Here is a 27,546-nt window from a genome sequence, read left to right on the forward strand (position 1 = left end):
ACAAATTTTACCCATAATAAAAATTTTTTAATATAAAGTCACGTTTACATTTCAAAAAAATACATTGAATATAGTGTCGAGATAGAAAAAGTACAATTAAAAATAAAATAAAAAAAATAATCACTTTTGAAGAGGTATAATAATAATAATAATAATAATAATAATAATAATAATAATAATAATGGATAAAGTTGAAGAGTCCGAAACCTGTGGACATGGCTGCAGAGAAGAAGAAGAAGGCGCCTAGGGGGAAGACATAAAAGAAGACAGTGAAGGGTCTGGGGACTGGCGAACGTAAAAACGTGGCTAATCCAAAAGCAAAGAAACCACGTAAAATTCTGAGCTCAAAACCGAAATCAAAAACTCGAAACCAAAACCGGAGATGGATTCATTGTTATTATTATCATGGAGCCGCAACAAAGCATCGCGACAACTCACTTCTCGGGAACATCAAATCCAAAAGCGAAGTAGCTCCCATTTCGAAAGAGACGCACGGATTCTGTTGTTTGCCGCGACAAATCGAGCAATTCAAGCGCCAACAACGGTGATGAAGATAAATCTCCACCCCCCACCTCAGTTCCTCTCCTCAAACATCATATAGAAACCACACCAACTATTTCGCCTTCCAAATCCGACCCTTATGGAGAAGATTCGAAGCGGTGATCGGAGAATGGCCGCCTTCTCCTCCTCGGCCGACAGCACTCGTCCCAGCCACTCCACCAGCACCGGCGATGGAGCTGCGGCTCTTGCCCAGTACAATGCCGATGCTGGCCTTATGAGCAAATTTGAGCAATCCGACGCCTCTGGTGAGTCCTTCAACTACTCGAGATCGGTTCTTGAGGCTTCTCATCAATCCGTACCCGAAGAGCAAATAACTTCCTATCTCGCTCGGATTCAGAGGGGTGGCCTGGTCCAACCGTTTGGTTGTTTGATTGCTATTGAGGAGTCTGGGTTTAAGATTGTGAGCTATAGTGAGAATTGTTTTGAACTGTTGGGGCTGGAAAATGAATCCGAGTCGTCACAGGGTAAGGGTTTGATCGGTGTTGATATGAGAACTCTGTTTACGGCTCCCTCCGGTGCTTCGTTGGCAAAGGCGGCGTCGGCGAGGGAGATTTCGCTGTCGAATCCTGTTTGGGTCTACTCTAGGACAAACCAGAAGCCGTTTTATGCTATACTGCATAGGATTGATGTGGGGATTGTGATTGATTTGGAGCCTGCAAGGTCTATTGATCCTGCATTGTCGCTTGCTGGGGCCGTGCATTCGCAGAAGCTTGCGGTTCGAGCGATTTCGAGGCTGCAGGCTCTACCTGGTGGTGATATTGGTGTGCTATGTGACACGGTTGTGGAAGATGTCCAGAAGCTTACAGGGTATGATAGAGTGATGGTGTATAAGTTCCATGATGATGAACATGGTGAAGTAGTGTCAGAACTCAGAAGGTCCGACTTAGAGCCATATCTTGGTCTGCATTATCCTGCCATAGACATCCCTCAAGCTGCTCGTTTTCTGTTCAAGCAGAATCGAGTGAGGATGATTTGCAATTGCCGCGCAAAGCCTGTGCAGGTCATTCAAAGCGAGGAGCTCAAGCAGCCTCTGTGTCTGGTGAATTCAACTCTTCGAGCACCACATAATTGTCATTTGCAGTACATGTCAAATATGGGCTCCATAGCCTCATTAGCCATGGCAGTAGTCATTAACAGTGATAACTCGCCAACAAGGTTATGGGGCTTGGTCGTGTGCCATCATACTTCTCCACGATATGTCCCTTTCCCACTTCGTTATGCTTGCGAGTTTCTCATGCAGGCATTTGGGCTGCAGCTCCACATGGAGCTTCAATTGGCAGTACAATTAACAGAGAAAAAGGTTCTCAAGACACAAACTTTACTCTGTGACATGCTCCTCCGAGGCTCCCCACATGCATTGCTGACTAAATCTCCAAGTATAAAGGATCTCGTGAAGTGTGATGGTGCCGCATTGCTCTATAACGGGGCATGTTGTTTAGTAGGTGTAACTCCAACCGAAGCACAAGTCAAAGATATTGCAGAGTGGATACACAAGAACTATGAGGATTCCACGGGGCTGAGCACGGATAGTTTGGCTGATGCTGGGTACCCTGAAGCTGCTTTATTAGGCGATGCAGTGTGTGGCATGGCAGCTGCAAAAATCAGTTCAAAGGATTTTTTATTCTGGTTCAGGTCCCATGCTGCAAAGGAAGTCCAATGGGGAGGAGCCAAACATCACCCAGATGATAAGGATGATGGAGGAAGAATGCACCCAAGATCATCATTTAAAGCGTTTCTTGAGGTTGTAAAGAGTAAAAGTATGTCTTGGGAAGTTCAAGAAATCAATGCCATTCACTCATTGCAGATTATTATGAGGGAATCTTTTTTGAGTACTAGGGACAGTGATTCAAAGGCAGAACGTTCTGTCCAGCACCATGATACTGAGATTTCTGAACTCAGTTCAGTAGCTTGCGAAATGGTTAGGTTGATCGAAACAGCAACTGTTCCAATTTTTGGGGTTGATTCAACTGGTGTGATCAATGGATGGAATGATAAAATTTCTGAACTTTTGGGATTACAACCTAGTGAAGCTTTGGGGAAACTTCTGGTTAATGAAATTGTTCACGAAGATTCCCGTGGAACTGTTCAAGATTTACTTTCCCATGCTCTGGAAGGTAATGTAGATATTGCGGGCTTTTATTATTAGTTGCTAAAAAGTAAAATCAAGAGGCATGGCAATAGAAAATTGAATATATAAGACTTTTAGTGTGATAGAAAAAGTTATAAATCACGAGTTCTACCAATTTTCTTCCAAGGGGATAGTTGGGCCTTATAAACTATAATTCCGATTGCCAAGTTTTATAGGAATATCCCCTCTTCTTTTTCTTTCTCCCCCCTCCATTGTTATCTGATCGTCTTTGTGTGTTTTCAGGTAAGGAAGACAAAAATGTGGAGATAAAATTGAGAAGTTTCAGAACTGACAAAGAAAACACTACTGTGTATATTGTGGTTAATGCTTGCACAAGTAGGGATTACACAAACAAAATTGTTGGGGTTTGCTTTGTTGGGCAAGATGTTACATCCGAGAAATCCATGCTGGATAAATTTCTTCGTCTGCGGGGAGACTATGAGACTATTATTCAAAGTCTGAATCCATTGATTCCACCAATATTTGTTTCAGACAAGGATGGCTACTGCTGTGAATGGACTGCAGCCATGGAAAAACTTACTGGTTTGAGGAGAGAAGAAGTTGTAGGAAAAATGTTAGCTGGGGAGATCTTTGGGAATTTCTGCAGGTTGAAAGGTTTAGATACCCTCACTAGGTTTATGATCCTATTATATAAAGGTATTGGTGGTGAAGAAACCGAGAAGTGTCCATTAGGGTTTTTCAATAAGAATGGTAAGTTTTCAGAGGTGCTTGTAACCTCAAACAAGAGAACTGATGCAGAAGGAAATATCATTGGTTGTATCTGCTTCCTGCAAATTGCTGGGCCCAACTTGGAACAGGACTCTAAAGGAATTTGGGCGAGGGACAAGGAAGGCGTTTTGCAGCTCAAGGAGTTGACCTACATAAAGCAGGAGATGAAGAATCCTTTAAATGGCCTTAGATTTACTCATGAACTCCTTGTAAAATCTGGGGTTACTGAAAACCAGAAACTCTTCCTTGAAACTAGTGATGCATGCGAGAGACAAATCATGACAATCATAGAGGATATGGATTTCAGAAGTTTGGAAGGAGGGTAAGTACACACAAATTCCTTTTTCTCTACTGCTGGTGATTTTTTGATGTTTCTTTTTAGTTCATCAACCATGCCATGAACTTTTGAAGCTCTTCTTTTTTTTTTTTCAAAATTTAAGGAAAATTTCCATTTCTGTTTGTAACAGCCATGTAGAGATAAGCAGAGAAGAATTTCTCCTCGGGAGTGTTTTGGATGCGATTATCTGTCAAATAATGATGGTTGTCCGAGAGAAGAACATACAACTTTTTCATGAAATTCCACAAGAAATCAAAATGTTATCTCTTTGTGGCGATCAAATTAAGCTTCAGCTGGTTTTGTCAGATTTCTTACTTAACATAGTACGCCACACGCCTGTTCCGGACGGTTGGGTTGAAATCCACATTTCGTCTGGCTTGAAGCTTATCCAAGATGGAAATGAACATATTCACTTGCAGATCAGGTACTCTAATAACTCGTCCCTTTTTTTCAGATTTTATATCATATTCTCTTTGTATAGCTTTGTCTTTACTCTTGTGTTTATATGTTTGGAACTTGGCAGACATTTTTAGCATATTAACTTCTATATTGGGGTTTGATTCAGCATGTGTGTGAAGGTTGCTTGATGAACCAAAATTCTTCTTTGGCTTCTGTCTTAACTGAAAATAAAAACACGACATCTAATTTAGGCAAGGGGTCCTTAGTACTATAATCATGGAAATTGTTGTTGTCTTTGGACAAACAGTTGTCCAAATAGCAATGTTAGGTCATCCAAAGCAACATTATTCCTAAGCCATACTAGCATACACCCTTTTTTGTTCATCATCTTCATCATCTTTATTTGCTTAGAAAAAGAAAATCTAAGATAAAAAATCGAGAAGTGGTTAGGTTTGGGGTCTCTTGATCATATTGGTTATAGTTCTCAAGTTTGAACTTTCCGGTGAACTTAATACCAAAAACCCTTGATATCTCCTGGGCCTTGGTGCGGGCACAAGTTGCTCTTGGATATAGGGGAGTAAAACTTCGACTCCCCGTTATAAAAAAAATATCCAAGATAAAAGAGGGTACGAATCTTTTAATCCAGGACAATACTCTCTATTGGGCCATTGGTCTACCATAAAATTTTTGACGGATAGGAAAGAGAAACATGCATAGACGGAGAGAGGAGATTTGTTTTTTCTAAAAGGATATTTGTAAAAAATTTTAATAGTGAGCAATAGTGAAAGAATTGTTCTTTGATTTATGGCATGATTTTTTTCATGTATGCTACCTATTCGATCGCGATCGAATAATGTGTAGCAATAGTGGTCACTTGTTTAATCTGTATTCCTTCATAATCTTGCGACGACTTGTGAAAGGCATAAGAACTATTGGGAGAATGATGTGTTTTGGTTTGTTTGTATTTAGAATGTCACATCCAGGTCAAGGTCTGCCTCCTGATTTAATCCAAGATATGGTTGGAGGAGGACAGCAGTGGACCTCGCAGGAAGGCCTTGCGTTAAACCTGTCACGTAGACTTCTCAATAAATTGAACGGTAGCGTTCTGTATGTTAGAGAGCAAACTAAATGCTACTTCCTCATTGATATCGAACTCAAGTTAAGGCGCCCGAGGGGGTCGATGGAAGCTACTACAAGCCAAAGGACTTGAATTTATCCGCTTGAGCTAATCCATACTTGTACAAATCATCTCGAGAACAGCACCAAGACCGATCATTCGTGTGACCTGATGCTTGAAATCATACAACGAGGCCATTGTTCTTTGGTTGCTCGCTCGTTGCCATGCTAAAGGTCTTTTTGACGATGTTCGGTAGCTGGGTTTGATGTGAAAATTGTATGCTATGTTTATAAATAACGTTTATCTTAAACTTAGCCAAAGAGATGGGTCGGATTTACAGCTTTGTCTTTGTGGTTTGCCGCTGCTGGTGCATGTTTCAGCAGTGTGGCAATGTAAGATGAAACATGCGGTTTTGTTTTGTTTTTTGTTTGGTTCTGGACATTGTAAAAAGTTTTAGGTTTAAATGTGTTTTTGTTTTTCCTGTAATTTCTAATTTCTAATTTCACAACATCGTACGGTGGTCCTTCTACTTTCAACTTTAATTTCTCTATTTTATATATTTTTAGGACTAATATATGATTTTAGTTTGTGAATCTTTTACTCAATCCCTATTTAAATTCTGGATTTTTAGACCTTCAAATCCTAGAAACCCTATATTTAGTTCTTTATGTTAGAATATTTGTCTTTTTGAATTGGAAGAAGTAAGATCCAGGTTGTTCGAAACCTGTTTCCAATAAGATTCTTTATTTCTTTCTTTGAACAAAAATTGAATTACTTTTTCTAAGGTTTATTTATTTATTTTTTTAGCATATATGATTACATTTTAAAGTAATTGGAGTTGTTCTTGTTAATATTTCAAGACATGGGAGAAAACTAATCCATTTGAGAGGGTACAAGATACACTTTTTCAGGGTAAGGTCATAATATAATAACACTACCAATAATTTCAAAAAGAGAGTTTTTTATTTTTTTTTTCACCTTTTCAAATATCAAAGGAAAGCTATCTTGAGACAAGTTTTTGGGTGATTTTTTTCATCCAATAGTAACATTTTAAAACTTTTCGTTTCATCGTTGGAATTTTTATTTTAAATAGCGTAGTTTTTTTAAATAGTGTAGTTTTTAGAGGAATGAAACAAAACTGGCTTAATTTTAAAAGACAAAAATAAGTTGACAATTGGTATTATATCACACGGTATGATGTGATAAATAACCTTCTTTAAAATTGATCGTCGTGTATCCAATAGAGATTTTTCCAACCTCCAATTGTTTGCACCATATTCCCAAATTCACCCACTTGTTAATTGATAAAATTATAACACAAATAATTGATACAATTTTAGTATGATAATTGAATATCATGAACTATAAGAACCAAAAGAGTATTTAAACATTAAAAAAACGATGCTTATTCTATTTCTAGACTACCACTTGGAAATAAATTGTTTCTAAAGGATTAAGACCATTATTCTTTCTCACTCTGACGTGGCTCCATAATATGGAAATAAATGTTCGAAAGAAGGCAGAGTGAAAGATTCGCCACGCGGGAAATCATTGTAACTTTTTTTCTTATTTTTATTATTTTATTAAGACTCATAGATCTAACCAAATATCTTTTTAGTTTTTTTTACAAACCATTTTGAAGTTTCTCCTCTCCTTTTTGTCTCTCCCTCTTCCCTTTTTTTTTTCTCTCTTTTTAGAACGGATATTCCATTTTTAAGTATACAATATTGGAGAGTCGCAAATTATAAGGTACACAATTCTTTTTGCTTTTTTACGTTGGCATTGAATTACGCTTAAAAGACTTTTTCAAGTGTCTTGGATTGGTAGTTAGGCTCCAATATATTATTGCTACTATGGGCAGATGAGTAATCTACTTCCTCTATTTATTTATTTTTAACAAAGAAATATGGTTTTAATTTATACATCATTTTTACTCGCACTCTATTTAAATTTTAAATTTTTAATACAAACTCTATATTTAATTCTTATTGTTAGAATATTTTTCTTTTTCAATTGAAAGAAGGTAAGATCTAGGTTTGTTCGAAACCTGTTTTCAATGATATTTTTTTTAATTACCTTTTCTAGCATGTTATGATACATGACAAGGGGTTTTTTTTTATTTTATATTTTATTATATAAGGTAATGCATCACACTTCAAAGTAATTGAAGTTGTTTTTGTTAGAAGATACTTTTATAGGAAAGTTCGAAATAACGCTAACATCTAACCTCTACCAATAATTCCAAAACGATATATATATATATATATATATATATATATATATAGTTTCTTGGATGATTGTTTTTTTTTCCTTTCAATTTACGAGAATAAAAAAAATACTTAATTTTAAAAGAGAAAAATAGGTTTACAAGTAAAAACTGTTATGATTATGATGAGATAAATAACCACCTGACAGCAATGTTAACAGGTGGAAGCCATGCATACTTCTTTTACTTTTTTTTTCCTTGAAAACTGATTCTGCTATTGTATATAGATTTTTTTTTCTCCTCTGTCTCTTTTCTATTAGATAATTCTCTCTATTCTCTCCCTGAAAGATAATTGATACCATTTTAGTGTACTCTATTATTGTGGTGATAAATAGCTACCTGACAAAATAACTGCTACGTGTAGATCATACATATTTTCTTTATTTTTTCCTTAAAAAATGACCATGCATAATAAAGTAATTGAAGTTGTTTTTGTTACAAAATACTCTCTTTTATGGGTAAGTTCTTAATAGTACTAACCTCTACCAATAATTTTAAGAATATATATATATATATATATATATTCCTTTTTTTATATCAAAAGAAATCTATCTTGAGAGAAGTTTTTTGGGTGATTGTTTTTTCCTCTTTCAATTTAGGAAACCAAAACAAAATTGACTTCATTTTGAAGGACAAATATAGGTTGACAAATCACATTATATGATAGGATAAATAACCACTGGATAGCAAAGTTGCCAGGTGGAAGCCATGCAATTTTCGTTTTTATTTTTCTTCGAAAACTGATGCTGTCAGTTCCCTGATATTTTTTATTTTTCTTGTTTCTTTCTCTCCCTCTCTCCAATGAGATAATTGATACTATTTTAATATCTGGCGCACCTGAAAATGTAGTTGCTACGTGGAGATCATGCATATACTTTATTTTTTTTCTTTTAAAAATGATCATGCACAATTGAGTAATTGAAATAGTTTTTATTAGATTCCAAAGGAAATATATCTTGAGGTATAAGTTTTTGAGTGATTTTTTTCTTTCAATTTAGGAAAATAAAACAAAATTGACTTCATTTTAAAAGACAAAAATAGGTTAAGAAATCACATTATATCAGACGATTATGATGAGATAAATAATCACTCGCAGCAAAACTGCAGTTGTACCCTGTAATTTTTTAAAACTGAAGCTCCTTCTATACTCGAAGACTTTTTTACCGTTTTTCTTGTTTCATTCTCTCACTTCTCTTTTCCCTAGAAGATAACTGATACTATTTTAGCATATGCACACCAAGTTTTTGGATGATTGTTTTTCTTTCAATTTAGGGAAATAAAACAAAATTGACTAAGTTTGAAACACAAAAGTAGGTTGCTAAAATCACGTTATATCAAGCGGTTATGATGAGATAAATAACCACTTGACAACAAAGTTGCCAGATGGAAGCCATGCAGTTTTGTTTTTTTTCTTGAAAACTGATGCTACTACTGCACATCAAGATTTTATATTTTTCTTGTTTCTTGATTTTAGTATATACACACCTAACAACCTATTTGCTACGTGGAGATCATGCATATTCTTACTTTTTAACTTAAAAAAAAATGATCAAACACAAATTTCTTTTCTTCCCACTCTTCTTCTTTCTTCCTTCCTCTTTCTTTTTCTTTTCCTCTCCGTTCCCTTCTCCTTCCCACATTCTTCTTCTCTTCCACAAATTTTAATCAATCACAAATAAGTGATAAAATTTCAGTAAATCCAAATAATTCATATGGCTTTAGTAAATCGTAGCTAATAATTTATATGGTTTTAGTAAATTTAGTAAATCCAAATTTGCCACACGAAGGACATGCATATATATATATATATATATTTTTATCGTGCAGCTTCTATAGTGCACATCGAAATTTTCGTTCTGTTTTCCTTTTCTCTTCTCTCTTTCCATAATTGCAAATAGTATTTAAACCTATTTTTTAAAATAGTATTTATTATATTTCTAGAGCTACCATTTGGCTTTTGGCTCTTTTTTATTATTGATTCCATCAAAATATCTTTTAGTTTAATTTCTTTCACAAACCATTTGCAATTTCCTCTCCCTATAATCTCTCGCCTATTTTTTTTCTCTCCCTAAAATGGATCGTCCCTATTTTTATGTATCCAACTTACAAATCACAAATATATATCTATCCATAACTTAAAATGTACACAATTTTTGTTTGGTTTTTATTTTTCCTTATCATTTAAAGGTGATGGCGATGAGTGTTTTGGATTCATAATTAGGCTGGGAAATATTATTGCTACTATGGGCAGAGGACTAATCTAGTTCCTAAATATGGTTTTAATTTATAGATTTTTACTCCCGCTCTATTTAAATTTTGTCATAAGATAATATCTTTTATGGATAAGTTCAAAATAATACTAACCTAGCTCTACCAATGATTCCAAAAAGATATTTATATTTTTTCTTTTTTAGATACCAAAAGGAGATCTATCTTGAGAGACAAGTTTTTGGTGATAGTTTTTTTCTTTTAATTTAGGAAAATAAAACAAAATTTATTTAATTTCGAAAAATAAAAATAGGTTGACAGATCACATTATATCAGGGGTTATGATGAGATAAATAACCACTTGGCAGCAAAGTTGCATAGAGATTTTTTATTTTTATTTTATTTCTTTCTCTCTCTCTTCCCCTAGAAGACAATTGATACGATTCTAATATATTCATCTGATAATGTAGTTGCTACATTGGAGATCATGTATATTCTTTATATTTTTCTTAAAAAATGATTGTACACAATAAAATAATTGAAGTTGTTTTTGTGATAAGATACTATCTTTTATAAGTAAGTTCATAATAGTACTAACTTCTACCAATAATTCCAAAAATATACACAATTTTTTCGGTTTTTATTTTTCCTTATCATTTAAAGGTGTCGCCATGAGTGTTTTGGATTCATAGTTAGGCTCGCTACTATGGGCAAGGACTAATCTAGTTCCTCTATTTATTTATTTCTAGGAATGAAATATGGTTTTAGTTCATAAATTTTTAATCAATCTCTATTTAAATTCTGAATCTTTAAAACTTCAAATCCTAGAAACTCTATATTTAATTCTTTTATGTTAATATTTGTCTTTTTAAATTGAAAGAATTTGAGATCTAGGTGGTTTCAAACCTGTTTCGAATAAGATTCTTTAATTCTTTCTTTGAACAGTAATTACTTTTTTTTTAAGGTTTATTTATTTATTTATATTTTTTTAGCATATTTGGTTACATTATATGATTGTAAGTTAAATTAATTGGAGTTGTTTTTGTTAATATTTCAAGATATGGGAGAACATGGGAGAAAACTCATCCATTTGAGAGGGTATAAGATACTATTTTATGGGTAAGGTCAAAATATAATAACACTACCAATAATTCCAAAAATAGATTTTTATCTTTAAGTACCAAACGGAAGCTATCTTGACTTGAGACAAGTTTTTGTGTATTTTTTTTTTGTTTCAATTTTATTAGTAATATTCTCAAACTTTTCGTTTCACCGTTGGATTTTTCTTTTTATTTATAAAAAAAATGTAGTTTTTTAAAAATGAAACGAAACTGACTCAATTTTGAAAGACAAGAATAGGTTGGGCAAATGGTATTATATCACCGTTATGATGTGATAAATAATCTTTTTGAAAACTTATAATAATGTGTGCAATAGAGATTATTCCAACCAACAATTGTTTGCACCATATTCCCTCTTTCACCCACTCGTTAATTGATAAAAATACATCACAAATAACTCATACAATTTTAGTAGGATAATTGAATATCATTGAATATAGGAATTAAAAGAGTATTTAGACCCTTTTTTTTTTTATAATAATATTCTATTTTTAGCACTACCACCAAGAAAAAAAATAATTTGTCTCTGACGGATCAAGATCATTATGCTCCTCACTCTCACGTGATCCAATAATAAATGTTGCTTTTGGTTTTTTTTTTGTTATTATTTTATTAAGACCCATACATCTAACAAAATATCTTTTAGAAGTTTCTCCTGTCCTTTTTGTCTCTCCCTACGACCTTTCACCTTCCCTTTTTCTCTCTTTTGGAATGGATATTCCATTTTTAAGTATACAATCTTGGAGAGTCACAAATATAAGGTACACAATTCTTTTTGCTTTTTCTGTTGGAAATGAGTTTTGTTTTCCATAAGATTTTTTTTCCCATATTTTGATACATTACAAGTTTTATTTTATTTTATTATATAGGATAATACATTACATTTTGAAGTAATTGAAGTAATTGTTTTGTGATAAGATACTCTCTTAACTGGCAAAGTTGTAATAACACTAACATCTACCTATGATTCCAAAAATATATTTTTTTTTTTACCTTTTTCAAATACCAAAGGAAGTCTATTGATAGACAAGTTTTTGGGTAATTATTTTTTTTTCTTTCAATTTAGAAGAATAAAAAAATACTTAATTTTAAAAGACAAAAATAGGTTTACAAATCTAGTGGCTATAATGGAATAAATAACCCTCGGCAGCAAGGTTGACAGGTAGAGGCCATACATATTTCTTTTACTTATTTTTCTTCGAAAATTGATGTTGTCACTGCACATAGAGATTTTTTAGTTTTCCTTATTTCTTCTCTCTAATTCTCTTTTGCCATAATTATACGATTTTAGTATATGCTATTATTGTGGTGATAAACAACTAGTAAACAACATAGTTACTACCAGTAGCTCATGCATATTCTTTATTTTTTTCTTTAAAAAATGATTGTGCACAATAAAATTGAAGTTGTTTATGTTATAAAATACTCTATTTTATGAATAAGTTGATAATAGTACTAACTTCTACCGATAATTCCAAAAATATATGTATATATATGTCTTTTAGATACCAAAAGGAGATGTATCCTGAGAGACAAGCTTTTGGTGATAGTTTTTTAATTTTTTTTTTCAATTTAGGAAAATAAAACAAAATTGACTTAATTTTGAAAGACAAAAATAGGTTGACAGATTAAGATCAGGTTGTTATAATGAGATAAATAACTACTTGGTAGTAAAGCTTCCCGATGGAAGCCATGCCATTTTTATTTTTTATTTTTCATTTTTTCCTTGAAAACTGATGCTGCTACTATACATAGAAGATTTTTTATTTTTCTTGTTTCTTTCTCTCTCTCTTCCTCCTCCGTAGAAGATAATTGATACTATTTTAATATATTCATGTGACAATGTAGTTGCTACATGGAGATCATGCATATTCTTTATTTTTCTTTAAAAAGTGACCCTACACAATAAAATAATTGAAGTTGTTTTTGTGATAAGATACTATCTTTTATGGGTAGGTTGATAATAGTACTATATACATGTATGTGTGTGTGTGTGTATATATATATATATATATATATATTCTTTTTTTAGATACCAAAAGAAAATCTATCCGAGAGACAAGCTTTTGGTGGTTGTTTTTCCTTTCCGTTTAAGAAAATAAAATAAAACTGACTTAATTTTGAAAGACAAAAATAGGTTGACAGATCACGGTATATCAGACGTTAAGATAAATAACCACTTGGCAGCAAAGTTGTAAGGTGGAAGCCATGCAGTTTATTTTTATTTTTTATTGTTTTTTTTCCTCGAAAACTGTTGCTACTACTGCACATAGAGATTTTTTGTTTTTCTAGTTTCTTTCTCTCTCTCTCCCCTATGAGATAATTGATACGATTTTAATATATTCATCTACATGCTAAGGTAGTTACTACGTGAAAATCATGCATATTCTTTTATCTTTTTTCTTTAAAAAATGATGGTGCACAATAAAATAATTAAAGTTGCTTCTTATAAGATGCTCTCTTTTACGTGAAATTTCACAAATAGTACTAACCTCTACCAATAATTCCATATATATATATATATATATATATATATTTTTTTTTTTTGACGGATTGTTTTTCTTTCAATTTAGGAAAATAAAACAAAAATGACTTAATAGACAAAAATAGGTTGACAAATGACGTTGTTATATGAGGGGGTTATGATGAGATAAATAACCATTTGGTAGCAAGTTAGTTGCCAGGTGGAAGCCATGCAATTTCTTTTTTCATTTAAAACTGATGTTACTATTGCGCATAGAGATTTTTTTATTTTTTGTTTTTTGTTTCTCTCTCTCATTTTTGTGGAGGATAATTGATACTCATTTTAATATATTTATATGAGAATGTGATTGTTACGTGGAGATCATACATAGTCTTTATTTTTTTCTTTTAAAAATGATCGTGCACAATAAAATGATCGAAGTTGTTTTTGTTACAAGATATCTTCTTTTACGGATAAGTTCGTAATAGTACTAACCTCTACCAATAATTCCAAATATATATATTTTCCTTTTTTGAGATACCAAAAAAATATATCTTGAGAGTAACTTTTTGAATGATTGTTTTTTTCTTTTAATTTAGGAAAATAAAACAAAATTGACTTAATGTTGAAAGATAAAAATCCCACCGCGGCAAAGTTTCCAGGTGGGAGCAATGAATTTTTTTTTCATTGAAAACAGATGCTGCTACCCATCAAGAGACTTTTTACTTTTCTTGTTTCTTTCTCTCTCTCCCTAGAAGATAATTTATACGTATATATGCACCAAGTTTTTTTTATGATTGTTTATCTCTTTTCAATTTAGGAAAATAAAACAAAATTGACCTAATTTTAAAAGACAAAAATAGGTTGATAGATCACGTTATATCAAACGGTTATGATGAGATAAATAACCACTTGACAGCAAAATTATAGGGTGGAACGCATGCAGTATTTCATTTCATTTTTTTTCTTGAAAACTGATGATGCTGCTGTAGCTTGTTTGTTTCTCTCTCTCTTCTCTCCTCAATTTTAGTATATGATCTGCGAACATAGTCGCTACGCTACGTGGAGATTATGCCTATTTTTTTTATGTTTTTTTCTTAAAAAAATAACTGTGCACATGTACATTGCACGTTGGGTATCCAGAATTTATTTTCTTTATTTTCTTTTCTTTTCTTCCCTCTCTTCTTCTTTATTCCTTGATTTTAATTTTATTTTTCTTCTCTGTTCCCTTCTCCGTTCTCACATTCTTCTTCTTTTCCACTTTGCCACGCCAACTACCATTGTCGATCAAATGTGGTCACCATATTCCCTTCTTCCTCCACCTAATACAAATTTTCAATAAATCACAATAAGTGATACAATTTTAGTAAATGACATGATTTCAATAAATCCCAGATAATTTATACGATTTTAGTAAATAGTAGATAATTACGGAAGATAATTGATACGATTTTAGTATATGCTATTATTGCAGTGATAAATAACCATTTGATAACACAATCATACATATTATTTATTTATTTTTCTTCGCACAAGTAGGTTGGACGTGGAGATCTGTTCTGCTACTATTCAAATACATTTTAACTTACCACCTTTAAAAATATTACTCATACCTTGGACCAAATTAAAGAAAAAACACTTTATCACCAGCTATTTTAACATGAATTTAATAGGTTAATAATTTTTTTGAGTTTAGATAAGTAATTAAATTAAATTAATATATCAAACCAATGTTTTATCAGGTGCCCTGGTATAATGTACTTAGTAATCTAATCCACTTTCGCTGCCTTCCGCCGTAGAGTTTGATTGTTGATTCAATTTGTTTTTTTTTTCTTTCTTCTTTTTCAAGTTTTCATTTGATTGTTGGATTTTTCTTTTAAATAACGTAGTTTAAAAAAAAAATACTTAATTTTGAAAGACAAAAATAGATTTGACAAATCGCATACATATATTTGTTTTTTCTTCAAAACTGATCGTCTTCTTCAAATTTATGTACTCACAAATAAAGATTCATGAGTAAGGTTGTTTTTTTTTTTTTTTTTTTGCTAAGGATGAATATCGTATTTTATATCCCTTTATTTTTTTTAACATACCCATTCAAATTTAAGGCACTACAATACAAGTTAAAGTAATTATAGTTGTTTTTTATAAGGTATTCTCTTTTATCGGTGAGACCATAATAATACTAATTTCTGCCAATAATTCTAAAAAGATTTTATGCGTGTTTTTACTTAATTTTAAAAGACAAAAAATAGGTTGATAAATCATAACCACCTAACAACAAAATTGTCAGGTGGAGGCCATGCATATTTTTTTCTTTTTTGAAAATTGATGTATTTCAAGATTTTTTTTTCCTCTTGTTTCTTTCTCTCCTCTAGAAGATGATTGATACAATTTTAGTATAGGCAATGGGTGATAGCTATAAAATATATATATATATATATATATATATATATATATATATATATATATATATATTTATTTATTTATTTATTGTGGTGAATAAATAATCACGCAACAAAATAGTTACTTATCATACGTATATTATTCTTTATTTGGTTTTTTTTTTTAAATGATCATGCACAAATACATTGCAGATTGGATATCAAAATTTTCACTTTCTTTTCTTTCTTCAAATTTTGACTTTTTAAAACTTCAAATCCTAGAAACTCTATATTAGTTCTTATTGTTAGAATATTTTTCCTTTTGCATGGAAAGAAGATAAGATCTAGGTTGTTTGGAACCTGCTTTCAATAAGATTTGTTTATTTCTTCTTTGAATAAAAATTGAATTACCTTTTCTAAGATTTTTTAGCATATTTTGATAATTACAAGTTTTTTCTTCTTCTTTTGGTAAGGCAATACATGACAAGTTAAAGTAGTCGAAGTTCCTTTTGTCATAAGATACTCTCTTTTATAAATAAGGACATAATAATAGTAATCTCTACCCATAATTCTAAAAAGATTTTTTTTTTCCTTTTTTAGATACCAAAGGAAATCTATCTTGAGAGACAGGTTTTTTGGTGATTGTTTTTCTTTCAAATTAAGAAAACAAAACAAAAATGGCTTAATTTTGAAAGACAAAAGTAGGTTAACAAATCGCATTACATTAAGATGGGATAAATAACCACCTGACAACAATGTTGTTGGGATATATTTTTTATTTTTTTGCTAGAAAATTGATGCTGCTGTTGTACATTGAGATTTTTTAGTTTTTTTTTTTTTTCTTCTCTCTTCTTTCTTCCCTAGAAGATAATTGATAGGATTTTAGTATATGCTATTATTGTAGTCATAAATAAACCATGTGACAATACAGTTACTAAGGAGAGGTCATGCATATATTTATTTATCTTTTCTTGCAGGTGAAAATTTGTTCGCTCAAAATGTACTTGAACAATAGTCCCACTTGAACGCATAAAAAAAAAAAGTTATATTAAACTGAATTGATAAATTAGAAAAAAAAAATCATTAACATTCAAATACATCTAAACCGAGTAATCAATTTAAATATTTAAAAAAATTAATCGAATTATTTCGAATTTATAAAAAAGCTTTTTGGGTGATTTCTTTTTCCTTTCAATCTAGGAAAATAAAAGAAAAAATTGACTTAATTTTGAAAAACAGAAATAGATTTACAAATGACTATGTTGTGATGAGATAAATAACTACCTGACAACCAAGTTGACAGGTGGAAGCCATGCATATTTATTTTACTTTTTTCTTGAAAATTGATGTTGTTGTTGCATGCCCACGAGATTTTTTTTTTTTTCGTTTTTCTTGTTCCTTATCTCATTTATTTTTGCATCTAAGATAATTCTCTCTCTTCTCTCTTTTCTATAAAATAACTGATACATTTTAAGTAAATAACTACTTAACAACATAGTTGCTGCATAACATGTCTATTCTTTATTTATTTTTCCATAAAAAATGATCGTACACAAAAAAAGTAATTGAAGTTGTTTTTGTTACGGATCGAACAAAGTACTTTCCTTTTCTTTTAATTCAAAAGAAAGCTTTCATTAAATGAAAACTTGCCACATAGGCTAAAAAAAGAAATTAATGGGCCATTTTAAAATTGGATCCACACATGGCCCTCAGCATTCAAAGAGTACTTGACTTGGAAAAAACAGCATATTTGGCCTTTCACACTTCATTTAAGTTCCTTGTTTCGCGAATGAAGACAACCTTCTAAAAGAAAACTCTCGAGCCCTCAAATTTCAGAGATCAAGATCTCTGTCTCTCCCAAAATTTCCACCTCCGTTCATACCAAAGGAAATTTATCTTGAGAGACAAATCATTGGGTGATTGTCCTTTTTCTTTCAATTTAGGAAAACAAAACAAAATTGACTTAATTTTGAAAGAAAGAAATAGGTTGACGAATCGTGTTATCACGCCGTTATGATAGGACAAATAACCAGATGGTCGGGGGAGGCGATGCATTTTTTTTCAAGTTTTTCTTGAAAATTAATGCCGCTACCACATGTGATTATTGTGATGATAAATAACTACATGACAACATAGTTACTATGTGAGACGTTGTTTTTGTCATAAGATACTCTCTTTTAGGTAAGGTCGCAATAGTTAATACTAACCTCTACCAATAATTCCAAATGGATTATATATATACCATTTAGAGGGCAAAAAAATTGCTACTGAACCATTAGGGTCATTGTACTTCTTGCCCAATAATACTTAAACAAACTCATAAAAAAAATATCTTTGTTTTTTTCACAAACTATTTGAAATTTCTCCACCCCTTTCTGTCCCTGCCTACAATCTCTCACCTCCTTTTTCTCTCTCCCAAAAACTCATCCAAGCCTACAGAATCACAGTAATTTAAAGGTAGACAATTTTTATATGCGACTTTTTTCAGTGTCTTGGACTGGTAGCGACCCTTCCAACATTATTGTTACTGTAGGTACAGGACTAATCTAGTTCTTCTGTTTATTTATTTTTAGGAATTAAATATATGGTTTACTCCACGACTATTTAAATTCTGAACCTATCGGAGAAGATAACGATAATTTGCTCCAATTACAAGTACGCAAATACAATATTTCTCTCTAAATACTCCTCAAATTCTTCCTGACTTGGGCGTCAAAGTGTTTTTTTTTTTTTCAGTTCGAATCCAAGATTCGCGGGCTTTGTCATTTTTGTGATCAAACAGTATGTATGCTTCTCACCTGCCTCTTAATAAAACTGTTTTCTTAAAAAAAAAATGGTTTGGAACCAAATAAATTTCATATCATTATTAACATTTTTTAACATTTTACTGCTACGCCATTGTAATTTTGTAGGACGTTATATTAATAATAATATAATCTTTTAATATGAATAGTACTATCAATTACCTATAAAAATGAAATCATTTAATCTAATGAACTTAATAAATTAAAATACAAAAGAAATTAAAAAAGAATTAATCGAATACATTTATAAACTTAAAAGGAAACATCATTTTGTAACTCTTACCGTTCAAATACATTTGAACTTACTACCTTTAAAATTATTAATACCTTAGACCAAGTTAAAAATAAAAATGATCATTCTTTTAAGATTGATTGAATAGATTAATATATATTTTTTAGTTGAAATAAGTAATTAACTTAATAAAATCAACCAATGTTTTTCTTAATTATTTTATAAATATGATAAATGGGTTTTCCTCAATACTTCATGAGGTGCGCACCGTAGAGTTTGATTTGTTGATTTAACGGCCCACGGCCCACAGGACGCTCACTGCTTTCCGTGTCTATCAATAATTCCAAAAGAGATTTTTTTTTCCCTCTCTTTTTAAATACCAAAGGAAAGCTATTAAGCTATGTTGAGGTAAGTTTTTGTGTGAGGGTTTTTTTTTTAATATTTTTAAAGTTTTTATTTCATCGTTGGATACTTTTAGGAAATTATGTAGTTTTAGAAAAATATAACAAAATTGGCTTAATTTTAAAAGATAAAAATAAATTGATAAATCGCGTTACATCACGCGGTTATAATGAGATAAATAACCACCTGACAAAAAGGTTGCCAGATGGAGACCATGCATATATTTTTTTGCTTTGAAAGCTGATCATGCTGCTTGCACACTGTACATCGAAATTTTGAGTCACGGACTCACGATTCATGAGTAAGGTATTTTTTTTTTTTTTTTACCAAAAAGTATTTAAACTTTTTTTAGAACGTTAGTTATTCAATTTTTAGCATTCCCATCTAGAAAAAAAAAATGTCTCTGAACGATCTAGACCATTATGCTCCTCACTCTGATGTGACGAATAATATTTAAATTGGTTTTTTTATAATTATTTTATTAAGACATAGAGCTAACCAAATATATTTTAGTTTTTTTCACAATCTATTTGAAGTTTCTCCTCTCCCTTTTTCTCTCGTTTGGAATGGATCTCCCATTTTTACGCATACACTAATATTGGAGAGTCACAAATTCTAAGGTACACAATTATTTTTGCATTTTATGTTGGCAATGAGTTACGTTTAAAAGAATTTTTCAAGTGTCTTGAATCGATAGCTAGGCTCCAAAATATTATTGCTACTATGAGCAGAGGATTAATCTAGTTCCTTTATTTATTTATTTTTAGGAATGAAATATCGTTTTAATTTATAAACTTTTACTCACAATCTATTTAAATTTTGAATTTTTAAAACTTCAAGTACTAGAAACTCTATATTTAATTCCTCTTGTTAGAATACTTCTCTTTTTGAATCGAAAGAAGATAAGAATCATGAGATCTAGGTTGTTTGAAATCTGTTTTCAATCAGATCTTTTTTTTATTTCTTTCTTTGAACAGAAATTGAATTACATTTTCTAGGTTCTTCTTTTCCTTTTTTGTCCATATTTTGATACATTAAAAGGTTTTTTTTTTATATATATTTTATTATATAAGGTAGTACATTACACTTTAATTGAAGGTGCTGTTTTTATCGTAAGATACTCTCTTTTATGGGTAAGGTTATAATAACACTAACCTCCAAAATGATATATATATATATTTCTTTTTTTTTTATGATTGTTTTTTTTTCCTCTTCAATTAGGAGAATTAAAAATAGATTTACAAATGGTGATGTTACGATGGGATAAATAACCACCTGGTAGCAAGGTTGACAGATGGAGACCATGCATATTTCTTTTATTATTTTCCTTGAAAACTGATGATGCTACTGCACATAAAGATTTGAACAATAAAATAATTGATCTTGTTTTTGTTACAAGATAATATCTTTTTAAGGGTAAGGTCATAATAGTACTAACCTCTACCAATATATATATTTTTCATTTTTTTTAGATATAAAGTTTTGGGTGAATTTTTTTTCCTTTCCGTTTTGACAGCAGAGTTGTCAGGTGGAGGTCGTGCAGTTTTTTTCTTGAAAGCTGCTACTCCACATCTAGATTTTTTTATTTTTTTTCTTTCTCTATCTCTTCTCTCCCTTCCCTAGAAGATAATTGATACGATTATAATATATGCATATGACACGTAGTTGCTACGTGGAGGTCATACATATTCTTTATTTTTTTCCTTAAAACATGAGAGTGCATGATAAAGTAATTGATTTTGTTTTTGTTATAAGATATTCTCTTTTATGGATAAGTTGAGTACTAATCTCCACCAATAATTCAAAAACAGATATATAGATAAGTGTTTTTGGGTGATTTTTTGTTTCAATTTAGGAAAATAAAACAAAATTGGATTAAATAACCAAGACCATGCAGTTTTTTTTTTTTAGCAACATCAAGATTTTTTATTTTCCTTGTTTATTTCTCTCGGTCTCTACTTTTTCTAAGATTCTTTACTAGCTGGTTTGAAACCTTAGACTTTTTCGAGTGTTTTGGATTGGTAGCTAGGCTCGGAAATATTATTGCTTTGTGCAGAGGAGTAATTTAGTTCCTCTATTTATTTATTTTTAGGAATGAAATATGGTTTTAATTTGTAAATTTTTACTTCATCTCTATTTAAATTCTATTTAGTTTTTTATTTTAGAATATTTGTCTTTTTGAATGGAGAGAAGGTAAGATCTAGGTGGTTTGAAACCTGTTTCCAATACGATTCTTTACTTCTTTCTTTGAACAAAACATGAATCAATTTTTCTAAGGTTTATTTGTTTATTTTTTTAGCATATTTTGTTACATTACCAAGTTAAATTAATTGGAGTTGTTTTTGTGAATATTTCAAGACATGGGAGAACGTGGGAGAAAACACATCCATTTAAGAGGATATAAGATACTCTTTTTATGGGTAAGGTCATAATATAATAACACTACCAATAATTTCAAAAAGAGATTTCTTTCTTTTTTTCTTTTTTTAAATACCAAAGAAAAGCTTTTCGTTTGGGTGATTCTTTTTTCTTTTAATTTTATTAGTAATATTTTAAAACTTCTCATTTCATCGTTGGATTTTGTTTTCTTTTTTGAAAATGATGTAGTTTTAAAAAAATGAAACAAAAACTGACTTAATTTTGAAAGGCAGAAATAGATTGACAAATGGTATTATATCACATGGTTATGATGGGTTAAATAACTTTCTTGAAAATTGATCTTACTGTGTTCGATAGAGATTTTTCCAACCTCCGATAATTGTTTGCACCATATTATTCCCTTCTCCACCCACTGGTTAATTAATAAAAGTAAATCACAAATAATGGATATGATTTTAGTATAATTGAATATCATAAACCATGGAACCAAAAGAGTATTTAAACTTTTTTTAGAACGGTACTTATTCTATTTCTAACACGACCCAATAGAAAAAAAAATGTCTCTTGAACGATCAAGACCATTGTGTTCGTCACTCTGACGTGACCCAATAATATTTAAATAAATGATGCTTTTGGCCTTTTTTATAATTATTTTATTAAGACTCACAGGTCTAACAAAATATCTTAATTTTTTTATTTTATTATATGCTTTTGGATGCATTACAGGATTTTTTAATTTTTTAATTTTATTGTATAAGGCAATACATTACACTTCAAAGTAATTGAAGTTGTTTTTGTTATAAGATACTCTCGGGTCATAATAACACTAAGCTCTACCTATAATTACAAAAAATATATATTTTTTTTTACTTTTTTCACATACCAAAGGAAATCTATTGAGAGACAAGTTTTTGGGTAAATGTTTTTTCATTTCAATTTAGGATAATAAAATAGGACTTAATTTTGAAATAAAAAAAATAGATTTACGAGTCTAGTGGTTATGATGGGATAAATAACCACCTGACAGCAAGATTGACAGATGGAGATCATGCATATTTCTTTTACTTTTTTTTCTTGAAAACTGACGTTGCTACTGCACATAAAGATTTTTCTTTTTTTAATTTTGAAAGACAAAAATAGATTCCATGAAATAAAAAACTCATGAACTTCATATTACTTGCCCACTCCCACAACCTATAAAATAATATAGTGTGATAGAAAACAAATTAAACTCATTAAAAAAGAGTTATTGTACTAAATTGATAGCCTCATTTATAAATTAAAAGGAAAACATCACTTTTTAACTCTTACCATTCAAATACATTTGAACTTACTAGATTTAAAATTATTAATACCTTGACCAACTCAAAAACAAAATGATCATTCTTTTAAGATTGATTGAATAGATTAATATATATTTTTTAGTTGAAATAAGTAATTAACTTAATAAAATCAACCAATGTTTTTCTTAATTATTTTATAAATATGATAAATGGGTTTTCCCCAATACTCCATGAGGTGCGCACCGTAGAGTTTGATTTGTTGATTTAATGACCCACGGCCCACGGGATGCTCACTGCTTTCTGTGTATCAATAATTCCAAAAAAAAAAAAAAAAAAAAAAAAACTCTTTTTAAATACCAAAGGAAAGCTATTAAGCTATCTTGAGGTAAGTTTTTGTGTGAGGTTTTTTTTATCGTAATATTTTTAAAGTTTTTATTTTATCGTTGGATTTTTAGGAATAATATAGTTTTAGAAAAATAAAACAAAATTGACTACAAAAATAAATTGATGAATTGCTTTATATGAGGCGGTTATAAATGAGATAAATAACCACCTGACAGAAAGGTTGCCAGATGGAGACCATGCATATATTTTTTCTTCCTTGGAAACTGATCATACTGCTTGCACACTGTATATCCAGATTTTCTTCAAATTTATATTCTCACAGGTCACAATTCACGAGTAAGGTATTTCTTTTTTTCCTCACAATCTTGTTTTTAATAATTGATACAACTTTAGTACGATAATTGAATATCATAAACGATAGGGACCAAAAGAGCATTTAAACTTTTTTTTCAGAATGGTACATATTCTATTTCTAAGATTGCCACCTAGAAGAAATAAAATGTTCAAATAAAATGTCTCTGAACGATCAAGATCATTATGTTCCTCACTCTGACGTGACCTAATAACATGTAAATAAATATTGCTTTTGGCTTTTATTTTATTATTTTATTAAGACTCATATATCTAACCAAATATCTTTTTAGTTTTTTTTACAAACCATTTGAAGTTTCTCCTCTCCTTTTTGTCTCTCCCTCTTCCCCTTTTTTTTTCTCTCTTTTTAGAACGGATATTCCATTTTTAAGTATACAATATTGGAGAGTCGCAAATTATAAGGTACACAATTCTTTTTGCTTTTTTATGTTGGCATTGAATTACGCTTAAAAGACTTTTTCAAGTGTCTTGGATTGGTAGTTAGGCTCCAATATATTATTGCTACTATGGGCAGATGAGTAATCTACTTCCTCTATTTATTTATTTTTAACAAAGAAATATGGTTTTAATTTATACATCATTTTTACTCGCACTCTATTTAAATTTTAAATTTTTAATACAAACTCTATATTTAATTCTTATTGTTAGAATATTTTTCTTTTTCAATTGAAAGAAGGTAAGATACAACCTATTTTCCATGAGATTTTTTTTATTTCTTTCTTTGGACAAAAATTTAATTACCTTTTCTAAGTTTTTTTTCCTTTTTTTTCATATTTTGATACATTACAATGTATTTTTATTTTTTTTATTTTATTATATAAGGCAATACATTACACTTTAAAATAATTAAAGTTGTTTTTGTTATAGGATACTCCATTTTACGAGTAAGATCATAATAACACTAGCCTTTATCTATAATTCCAAAAAGATATATTTTTTTACCTTTTCCAAAAACAAAAGGAAATCTATTGATAGACAAATTTTTGGGTAATTGTTTTCTTTTTTCCTTTCAATTTAGGAGAATAGAAAAGGCTTAATTTTGAAAGACAAAAATAGGTTAACACAAGTCTAGCCGTTATGGTGGGATAATAACCACGTGGTAGCAAGGTTGACAAGTGGAGGCCATACATAATTCGTTTATTGTTTCCTTGAAAACTGATGTTGCTATTTGCACATAAATTGTTTTTTAGTTTTTCTTGTTTTTTCTCTCTTCCATATAAGATAATTCTCGGTGGTCTAAATGATAATTGATACGACTTTAGTATATGCTATTATTGCGGTGATAAATAACTACCTGACAAAAATTACTGTGCACAATAAAATAATTCAAGTTGTTTTTTTACAAGATACTCTCTTTTATGGGTAAGTTCATAACAATACACTAACCTCTACCACTAATTTCAAAAAGGTATATGTATGTATGTATATATGTATGTATGTATATGTATGATACATATATGTAGGTATATGTATCATAATCGAAGTTGTTTTTGTTATAAGATACTCTATAAGGTCGTAATAATACTAACTTCTATCAATAATTCTAAAAAATATATTTTCTTTTTTCATTTTTAAATACCAAAGGAAATCTATCTTGAGAGATACGTTATTAACAAATCGTAATAGATTAGACGGTTATGATGGGATAAATAACCACCAGCGATGTTGGAGGTAAAGGTCATGCATACATATATTTTTTTTCCTTGAAAATCGACGCTGTTACTGCACATTATGATTTTTTTTCGATTTTCTTGTTTCATTATTTCTCTTCCCTCGTAGGATTACGAACTTTAAAAATATTTCTAATACCTTTTTTTATATACTAACATGTGGGGGTAGGGATCGAACTCACAACTTCGTGGTTGGAGGTATATGTCAATTATCGTTAAATTAGACTCGTTTTTGCAATATTTCTAATACCTTGACGAAATTAAAAGAAAATAAAACACTTTATCACTCTTTTAACAATAATTTAATAGATCAATAAATTTTTTTGAGTTTAGATAAGTAAATAAATTAATATATTTAACCAATGTTTTATCATGTGCCCTGGTATCATCTCCTTGTAATCTAATCCACTTTCGCTGCCTTCCCGCCGTAGATTTTGATTGTTAATTTAATTTGTTTTTTTTTAATTTATGGTGCACTTGACGCTCCCAGTAATTTTTTTTTTCTTTTTTCAAATACCAAAGGAAATTTATTGATAGACAAATTTTTGGGTGATTGTTTTTTATCCTTTTTTTTTTCCTTTCAATTTAGGAAAATAAAAAATTTTGACTTAATTTCGAAAGACAAAAATAGGTTTACAAATAACCCTGTTATGATGGGATAAAAAACCATTGGTATCAAGGTTGACAGGTGAGGCCATGCATATTTGAAGAGTACTTGACCTGAAAAAAAATAGCATATTTGGCCGAACAATGTGCCACTCCATTTAAGTTCTCTTAGTGAATGAAGAAAATTTTCCTAAAGAAACTCTAAAGTCCTCGAGTTTTAGAGATCAAGACCTTCTGCCTCTCACAAAATTTCCACCTCCATTATGATACCAGCTTCACAACTTCAAGACAATCGGATGCCAGAAGCACTCGAGCAAATCTCGAGCGATATGGGAAGTCCGAGGCTTCTTTAATAGATACCAATTTCGAGTCATTGTAGTACTAACTTCTACCAATAATTCTATATATATATATATATATATATTTTCTTTTTTAGATTCCAAAAGAAATCTATCTTGAGATACAAGTTTTTTGGTGATTGTTTTTTTTTTTAATTTAGGAAAATAAAACAAAATTGATTGAAAGACAAAAATAGGTTGATCGTATTATACCACGTGATTTTTTTTTCAAATTTTTCTTGAAAACTGATACTGCTGCTGCAATATAGTTACTACGTACAAATCATGTGTATATATATATATATATATATATATATATATATATATATATATATATTTTTTCTATTTAAAAAAGGATCGTACACAAGTACATTTTATGGGACATCAAGAATTTCTTCTCTTTTCTTCTCTCTTGTTCTTTCTTCCTTCCTCTTTCTTTTCTTTTCTTTTTTTTTCCTCTCTTCCCTTCTCCTTTCCACCTTCTTCTTCTTTTCCACTTTGCCGCCGCGCCAACCTCCGATCAAATGTCGTCGGCATATTTCCTTCTTCCCCTACTTGATACAATTTTAATAATTCACAATAATTTATACAATTTTTAATAAAATCACAATAACATCTACAATTTTAGTGAATCACATATACTTGATATTGTTAAGAATCTCACATTGATAAGATAAGGGACCTAACAAAGATTTATAATATAAGTCGCTATATATTAATATGGTATCAAAGTCCAAAAAACTCAAACGAAATAACAAGGATTTATAATGCAAGTAGACTACCCCTTAAATAGTAGATAATGAATATAAAAATGAATTATAGGAACAAAAGAGTATTTAAACCTCTTTTTAAATACTACTTATTCTATTTTTTTCTTTTTGTAGTACAATAGATAGGTAGAGGATTCGAATTCATGGGTCAAAACAAATATCAATTACGACTGAGATAAGCTCATGTTTGTCGTACTTATTCTATTTCTAGAGCTAACATTTAAAACAATTTGACAAACTCACGCTTCCCATCAAAAATATTATTTTGTTCTTTTCAAAAACTATTTAAAATTTCTCCACCCCTTTCTTCTTTGCCCTTTTCCTCCCTACTAAATCAGATCTTCTCATTTAAACTTAAATCAGAAATATCTCTCCATAATTTAATTTAAAGGTACACAATTTTTGTTTATGCATTTCATTGGTACTTCTCGCCCAATCAGTTATGCATAAGAGACTTTTTCCAGTGTCTTGGATTGGTAGCTACTCTCCCAAACATTATTGTTATTATGAGTAGAGGACTAATCCAGTTCCTAGAAACTCTATGTTTAATTCTTATTGTTAGAATATTTTTCCTTTTTAATGGAATGAAGATAACATCTAGGTTGTTTTAAATCGGTTTTCAATAAGATTT

At 30.4% G+C, this 27,546-nt stretch overlaps 1 protein-coding gene across 1 annotated transcript; it reads left to right on the plus strand.

Moving 5' to 3' along the window:
- Nucleotides 1–201: 201 nt before the first annotated feature.
- On the plus strand, nt 202–5,807 carry LOC111010794 (phytochrome E). The gene is made up of 4 exons (XM_022284352.2): nt 202–2,675; nt 2,933–3,740; nt 3,886–4,179; nt 5,124–5,807. Exons 1-4 carry the CDS (start codon nt 641–643, stop codon nt 5,362–5,364), a joined length of 3,378 nt encoding a protein of 1,125 aa, XP_022140044.2. The 5' UTR covers nt 202–640; the 3' UTR covers nt 5,365–5,807.
- Nucleotides 5,808–27,546: the final 21,739 nt, after the last annotated feature.

This window comes from Momordica charantia (genome assembly GCF_013281855.1).
Source record: "Momordica charantia cultivar OHB3-1 chromosome 3 unlocalized genomic scaffold, Mcharantia_2.0 BLBB01000003.1, whole genome shotgun sequence".
Lineage (NCBI taxonomy): Eukaryota > Viridiplantae > Streptophyta > Magnoliopsida > Cucurbitales > Cucurbitaceae > Momordica > Momordica charantia.